We start from the raw sequence: 8,229 nt of genomic DNA, 5'->3' as shown, positions 1-8,229 counted from the left end.
AATGTGTCATCTTCCTTAGCACCTTCTAGCCAGTAGAATTAGAGAAACTCAATTACTCCTAATTATCCGATTTGCATATAAGATGTACAGAGATCATCAACCCCAACACTGCTGACCTACTGTTCTGGTTTCAGCTGGAATAGAGTTAATTTTCTTCTCAGCAGCTGGTACAGTACTGTGTTTTGGCTATGATGTGAGAACAATGTTGACAGCACACTGATGTTTTTTAGTTGTTGCTGGATGATGTTTATACTAAATCAAGGACTTTTCAGTTTCTCAGGCCCTGCCAGCAAGAAAGCTGGAGGGGCGCAAGAAACTGTGAGGGGGCACAGCCAGGGCAGGTGACCCAAAGGGACATTCCATACCACGCTATGTCATGCTCAGCAGCATATAAACAGAGTGAGTTGGCCAGGGCCTGCCGATCACTGGGTCACTGCTCAGGGACCAGCTGGGCATCGGTCAGCGGGTGGCGAGCAACTGCACTGTGCAACATTTGTTTTCTTTCCTCCCTTCCCTTTGGATGTTGTTCCTCTCCCTTTCTCTTCATTATAACTGCTATAATAATTATTGGTTTCATTTTATGTCAATTATTAAATTGTTCTTTATCTCAACCCCCCAAGGTTTACATTCCTTACAGATTCTCCTCTCCATCCCCCTGGCAGTGGCAGGGGAGTGAGTGAGTGTCTGCATTGCACTTAGTTACTGGCTGGGGTTAAACCACAGCACCAACATGCAAGCCATAGAAGAAAACTGTTACCTCAGGAAGCCAGCTAATTAAGTGCTCTGATTATCCGTATCTTGATAGCACTAAGCAAAGCCTTACCTGAGAGATGTCAGTCTCCTGGGACTCAGATCTCCCAGGTTCTTCCTCTGAACTGGATTCCTGGCATGGAGGAGGGATGAGCCTGTGAGCCCTTGAAGAGTGGGGAGACCCGCCACACTGGAGCATTTGGGGACTACCTCTGCATTCCCCGATTGCTCCGGGAGCTCCGGGGCACTGAGGCGACACCAGAGAGGCCATGGAGGAAGAAAGTCAGGCTGACAGGGAAGAAGAAATCCTCTTTCTCAGCCTCGGAGATGTGAAAGGTCAGCAGCTCACATCAAGTCGTTTCACAGCATGGCTGATTAAGTAACAGTCATTTGACTTTGATTAAAATATTTGGAAGAGCTCAGCTGCGGCTGGAGGCAATTCTGACACTCTCACCCCCTTTGCCCTGCACCTCCTCAGTGGATTTGAAAGACTTCACATGAGAAGGGGGAAGAAAGCAGCACAACCTTTTGCTCTTAGGCACACTGACTGATTTTAATGGGAAATCCCACAGAATTGTGTGCTCCCGAGAGCAGAGTATTATGTGAAAAAAGACACTTTCTCTTTACTTAGGCTTAAAGAAGAAAACAAATTCAGAAGGAGCTGTTGTGAAAAATACTTTAGCTTCTATCAAGCATCAGAATTAGGAGCAACAAATAATAATGAACAAATAATTAAATAAATTGGACAGCAAATAAATCACTGCAGCAAAAACTGCACCTTCTGTCACCTTAGTTGAAACCATCCCCTACAATCATGGAGCTCCAGCAGTTTTAAGATCAAGAATGCAAAATAATAAAAACTTTCACTATTTAAAAGGAAGTGTAGGTAATAAAGCAAATGCTTTATAATTTGAAATGATCTATTTGTTCCATTAAATACCAATTGGCTTGTTCAATGAAGTGGAAATTTAACAGTATCCATTAAAAGATTAAAGACCATAAATAAAAAAACTAGCATTTAATTGTGTTGCGAAGAGGTTGGAGCTTGAGTTTTCGCACTCTGATAGTCTATCAAACTCAGCTCCATTACAGATGTCTTAGAGCTGAATTGATGATGATATTCAAAACTAAGGGCATTCTCTTCAGTAGACCTACCCTGATGAAGGAGCTCAAACATATAGATGGCTTATGTGATTCTATCATTCTTACAGTGTGAATTACAAATGTTAGAAATGTCAGCTTAATGAGTCATGCAAGAGTCTTCAATGTTCTAAGTCACTGGATCCAATTAATTTTTAAGTGTGCCTAAAATGAACAATGAAGACTGGAAGAAGCAACCCGGTGGGTTTCCCTGTACTCACTTTTTTACTTCTATTTTGTAAGCCTGACCTAATAATGCTTCCAAATAGCTATCCATGTCAATGACTATCCAAGGAACTGACAGAATGCTCTCTTCAGTCTTCAAATCTGCAATGAAATTATTCTGACTTGAATGAACAAACGAAGAAATAGAGAATGTAGGTGTTACTGAAAAAATGGTATTTTTTTTTCTTTGTGCCTGTTACTAGATAAAATTAGTCACAGCAGTCACAACAAACATGCATTTTTTAAGTATCTACATTCTATTTGCTTCACTGTACTTGAAAACTGCTTTGGTTTTGTAATGTACTTGGCACGATGTAACAAAATGAATTTTGTTTCCAATGAATTGTGGTTTTATTGAGCCCTGTGGGCCAATGCCATTGGCCCACATTCACAGCTATGAAGGGGAAGAGCCACCCATTGTTACAAGCATGCTCTTCTTGATTTTTACATACATAATTTTTACCTTAACTCAGGCATTTGGGCCATTAAGCTCTGACTTTAAGATTCTGACTCGTGTATTTTGCTAAGACATCCCTTAGCTCACTGGTGAAAGGCTGTGGACCCTTTCCCCAGGGACTCTCCTAACTCTCACTGAGAAAAAGCAGCAAATAGCCAACTGGTGGTAGCACTAAAAACTGATTCAGTTCTTCACTCAGCAAACATAAGCACCTGAGACAAAGACAGCAAAAGAAAAAGGAGTTTGAGGAGAAGAGGACGAAGTAGCACATTGGGGCTCTCTACACCTAAAGGCCACGTGCCCTAGAAACATTTTTTGGAGCAAGGATGAATGAAGCATTTGAAATCTTATGTCTGCATGAAAGATTCAGCTTCATTGAATGGACTTTCAGCAAAAGCCATCAGTGGCTTATCAGATTTCACAGACCTTCAGTAATGCTGCTGGTGCCAACACTATTATAGTATCACAGAGAAGTGTCTGAGATGGCAACTCCAGGGCTGATTTTAAACTCTTGTAAATACTGGGCATTACAAGGCAAGGTTTGGATTCAGATGTGCCTGTCCTAAGAAGTAAACCTTACCTTTTTTGTGGTGCTGGTAGTTCTAGAGGTGTAACCTGAAAACAGAAAGTGTAAAAGCACAAATAATGAAAGAGACAAAAAAAAAGCCAAACCAACAACCAACCAAACAAAACAACAAAAAAACCCCACCAAACAAACAAACCAGAAACCAAACACAAACCCCAAATAAAAACCCACAAACAAACACAAACAAAGGCCACCAAACGAAAAAGCTACATGCTGCCAGCATCAAGAAAATTCTCTGCCAGGAGTAAAATACCCTGCCTGTAGGGTGGTGGCTTAAGAGCCAGGGGACAAAACTTCAGCTTTCCTGTAAGTTAAAGGAGGATTTAAAATAAAGAATTTAATTCCTATTTAAAATAAGGAAGGAAGGAATGACAGAGAACTGTGCAAATATGCAAGTGAAACTGCAAAAAATGCATGGCTTATTTATGCCACCTACTGGATTTTCCCTGAAGTATCTTTTCAATCGATTTAGTTGCCACGATCATGTCTGCCAGTCCAGCAAGTACTTTTGCACAGGAGTCTACTCACACAAGTAGGCCAGCAGATGTTAAGCTGGATGACTCATGTGAGTAAATGACATGTGTGGACTAACACACCCCCAGGACTGGACATGGGGGTAGCTGTACACCTGTGTATTCTGCTAACTTGATGGCTGCAGGGCAGCCGAGACACCCAAAGCTGCAGGCACGCACTGAATTCCAGCACTGGGGAGTTCCCCAGCCCCAGTCAGTGCCTCAGGGGAATGTGCCGGCTCTGTTTCCCTCCCTTGCTTGACCCACTCTGGCTGTCTTTGATATTTTGTTCTAAATGTCCAGAGTGATCATGGACACGGTGATGTTTCCAGCAATGATATCAGCAGTGTGATTGCTTCATCTTCTATCCCTCACAATTCCTTGCTCTGCTGGGATCCACAACCAGCCCTGGTGATATGGTCTTTAAAATGATCTGGGAGAGTCAAAAAATTCTGTGAACAGAGAGGGCAAAAGCCCTCTGTCTTGACCCATTGGCAGCAAAAAAATACTAAACAGAAACAAACCTAGCAAATCTCTAAAACGGACTTACTAAATGCAGTCAACTCCCACTGACTTCTGTGATACTAAAGGTCTTTGTTTTCCAGGCAATGGTGTCAGAATTGAGTTCTCTTTCATTTGAGACCTCTCTACCGAGGTGCTCTGTCATGCCAAATGTGGTGGTGGGGACACGGCTTGTTCACATCTGTCCCTCAAAATTATGATCTTGTTAGCAAATAAAACGCTTTTGCAAGGTTCAAGGGAGCAGCCAAAGGTATGCATGAGCAAAGAACAGGTCATCACTAACAGATGACATTTTGTATTTTAAAGACTTGAACAAAAAAAAGCTAAAGGATAACTAGACAAAAAGCAAAAATGTAATTTGATTTCTTTTATATTTTTTTTCCACCAGAAACATTAATTACAGTTATTTCCAAAGGTGCCAGCAAACTGCAGTAATGCTTAGTCACTGACATCATCACTGGATTCAAATCAGATGCCCAGACTTAACACTAAATGAATGACTACAATTTCCTGCAGACTATCCGGAAGACAGTGAGGTTACCCTGATTCATGTTAGAACTGCTGGCAGTTTATAACCATCTCCTATTCCTTCATGACTCCAGTGGATGTCAAATCCAGTAATGTGTTGTCATCCTCATCAAATACCCATTAAAAAAATTTGAGACAAAAATTACCCACTAAAACCATACTCAAAGTGCAACTTGAGCCAGCAAAACCAAAGCAATTCTTGTTAAAGGATCGATCATGTACTTGCTGTATTCATCAGTCATCTAGGTATTTTGGTGGTATTCATCCAGAGCACAAAATACTAGATAAGTACTAACAATGTTAATATTTTGTTCCTCACCAATAGATTTTGTAACATTATGGATAATAGAGATCCATGCAGTTAGCCTGAAAAGCAGAAGTAGAAAATACTAGCTATGTGAAAGACAGCTGAATTAATGTTCTTTGAACTGTTGCATTTTCTGCATCTTGTGATTAATCTCTGAGCTTGGCTGTCCTACTTAGTTCCTAGTGAAAAGTCATATATAAGCAGCTGGTGACTGCTATTATTTCTCCTTTGTCTGTCTTTGCTTGCTTTATGCACTGTGCTTCTTTTCTCTTTTTTCACTCCTTCCAGTTTTTCTCCTCCTCCTGCCATTTCTGATGTGCTGTTTTTTCTCCTACCTTTTCAATACCTCAGTTTGTTGACTTTTATTTTATTTTGCATTTCGTGTTCTTTTGATTTAGCCCCTTTCATCTCCTTTTAATTTGCATTTTCAATTGATTTCAAGATAATTTGCACACAAGCACCTGAAAACATCCCTGGGTACGTGTTCAGCCACACACTGTTCACTTTCAAGACTCACTCCTAGAGAGCAATTTCAGAGCTCGATCAATGGCCCCATGACTTGAGAAGATCTCAACCAGTTTCATTCAGGGAAGAATTTCATGTTTCAGTATAGGAAGCTAAGCATGCCTGTCTTCATTGTTACCTCCTTAAATATTAATGATATTAACACCATTAGGTATTAGTATATACTGTTAGGTGTATAGGCAAACCACAGTTTTGTTCTGCTAAAACACTGTATTCATCTTCTCCTATTTTGCAGGAAAATATGCAGTTGCTGACATCAGAAATGTCAGTCCCAGCAAAGTGATGCAAGGGGAAAGTTTCAGTTTCTGCAAGCTGAATGATTGATGCACCCCCGCAGGAAGACCACCCAGCTTCTGCTGGTGGCTCACTTGAGGACCATCTGACTACTTGAGACTGGGGCTTAACAGGAGTGTTTTAATGTGGACTCTGCAGACGATGGAAAGTGCCATAAATGTCTCTAATGTTGTACCATGAAGGAAAAAGTTCTTTAAATGTAATTGCTGGAATGCTAACGCAAAGCAGCAAGCAGCAAGGATCTGGGGCTTTCAGGCTGGGATAGGCACTGATAGTTTTCCAGCAGGGAGGCTCGGTCTGTGAGCAGAATTAGCTGGGAGATAGCTGATCTCAAAGAGGGAGAAGCTTTCCTTGGCTTCTTCTAGCAGAAATAAATTTCTACCTACTGTAACTTATTACCATCTGATATGCTGAGTCATGAAGCTGGGGTTATAGAATTCTTTATGCAATCTTTATAAATCAGCCTCACATAATCTCAGGCGCTTTCTGCTTCATCTCTGTTGAGTCACTCATTTGACAGTTGTCATTCATCTTAGATTGAGATGTAATTTAATAGTTTCATTTCAGCATGAAGATAGCGTCATCTAAAGTTGAGCCCAGAAAGATTTAAAGGTGTAACAGAGGAAATATTAATACTGTAAATAATATCTGTAGAGCTGCATGGGTCTATAAATCACACAGTGCCAAGTCGGCAGGGGAGCCTATGTAAAACAGAGAAGAAAAAGCATCTCCTGCTGTCCTGCTCTGCAGAGTACAGCCGCTCCAGCCACCCGCGCCTGCCCAGGGGTGCTGCTCACCGCGCCGTGCCCCCTGCTCCGTGCCTGCTGGGATCCCCTGCCCACGCGGGTCTGGTCCCGGTGTGTCCGCACCCACCCAGGGATGTGCGCGCTGGGCGGCCCGCAACCGGGAGCCGCGGCCCGGCCGGGAGCCCGAGGCCTCGGCAAGGCGCAGCCTCGCTGCGCGGTGCCGTGTCGTAGTTGGGCTCACGCCTCTCCCCCGGCCAGGCCATGTCGGTCGGCCAACCAAGCCCGGCCTTGCTCGACCCAGGGGCACACGGGGCTCACAAACGGCCTCTCTGGGGCCGGGCTCACTCCCCCAGGCCGGGGCCGGCGCCACGGCCCGTGCCCCGGCAGGGAGGGCGGGCAGGGGGGCCTCAGGGCCGCCGCCTCCCCCCAGGGCCGACAGACGCCTCGTCGTGCGGCTCCGGCGGGCAGCGTGGCTGGGCCGAGCCTCGTCGTTCCCCCCAGCACGGAGCCAGGGGACTGGGGCCGCGGCGGCCCCGCACCCACCAGCCCGCCGCCCACCCGACGGCTGGCCACCTGCTCGGGGCGGGAGCCGCCCCTGCCCCTGCCCGCCCGGCGGCCGCCGCGAGCCGGCCAGGGTGGAAAGAAGGAGGGGGAAGGGAGGAGTGGCCGCCCCCCCCTGCCCGCGGGGGAGAGAGGGCTCCGCGCCCGCACCGCGCGGCCAGGGGGAGTTGCGAGGCAGCGGCGACGTCGGGCTGCCGCCGCCCGTCAAAACGCGCAGGGTGGCGGGACGGGCCGGGCCAGGGCAGAGCCGCGCCGACCCCTCGCCTGGCTGCCCCCAGGTCTCCGCGATGCCCAGTGACTCCCCGGCCCTCAGCAAGTCCCCGGACGCCGCGGGGCCGAGGGACAAGGCGGGCGGCTTCGGCAAGGAGGCGGCCCTCACGTCGGCCTCCCCGGCGGACAGGGTCGCCGCCACGGCGGGGAAGAAGCCGCCGCGTCTGCCCAAGTGTGCCCGCTGCCGCAACCACGGCTACTCCTCGCCGCTGAAGGGGCACAAGCGATTCTGCATGTGGCGGGACTGCCAGTGCAAGAAGTGCAGCCTGATCGCTGAGCGGCAGCGGGTGATGGCAGCACAGGTGAGCCCCGCGGGGCGGCCGCCCGCTGGCCGCCGCCGCCTCGGCAGGGTCTGCCCGGAGCGGGGTGGGCTGTCTGCCCGGGCCGCCGCCGTCGGTGGGGCCGTTGCTCGCCGCCCGGCGGGCGCTGTGCCGTGGGGCGGGGGGCGCGCTGGGGGCGGGGGGCGCGCCGCTGCCTTCCCGAATTAACGAGGCTTTTCGCTATCTTTCTCGTGCGTTACTATTTTCTGTCTTATGCATAAAAACAGGAGATGCCCTGAGGGCGCTTAGGGTTCCAGTCGCGGTAGGCTGGCGGTGAGCGTGTGGCGGCTCCCTGCGGGCGTGGCGGCGTGCGTCCCTTCGCAGGACGGGCAGCGCCGAAACGTGTTGGCAGCCCTGACCTGCGGGGTTCTGCTTTAAAACCTGCAGAGGGAAGGACTTCCAGTTAACGTCAGGTTGCCGGTTTTCAACTTGTTTTTAACTAGGTAATGCATAAGCTAGCCAACTAATCGGTTAGCGAGAATATTT

General features: G+C 47.4%; 1 protein-coding gene across 1 annotated transcript in view; it reads left to right on the top strand.

Moving 5' to 3' along the window:
* The first annotated feature begins 7,431 nt into the window (after positions 1–7,431).
* The window catches only part of DMRT1 (doublesex and mab-3 related transcription factor 1), a 63,242-nt gene continuing 62,444 nt past the window's right edge, over positions 7,432–8,229 (top strand). Inside the window, exon 1 of the mRNA XM_055790980.1 lies at positions 7,432–7,725. Within this exon, the coding sequence (XP_055646955.1) occupies positions 7,441–7,725 (285 nt within the window). The 5' untranslated portion in view covers positions 7,432–7,440. The remainder of the gene's footprint in view (positions 7,726–8,229) is intronic.

Source organism: Falco peregrinus, chromosome Z (genome assembly GCF_023634155.1).
Source record: "Falco peregrinus isolate bFalPer1 chromosome Z, bFalPer1.pri, whole genome shotgun sequence".
Taxonomy (NCBI): domain Eukaryota; kingdom Metazoa; phylum Chordata; class Aves; order Falconiformes; family Falconidae; genus Falco; species Falco peregrinus.
Note: the sequence above shows the minus strand (reverse complement) of the source record. Positions and strands in the feature narration are given on the sequence as shown.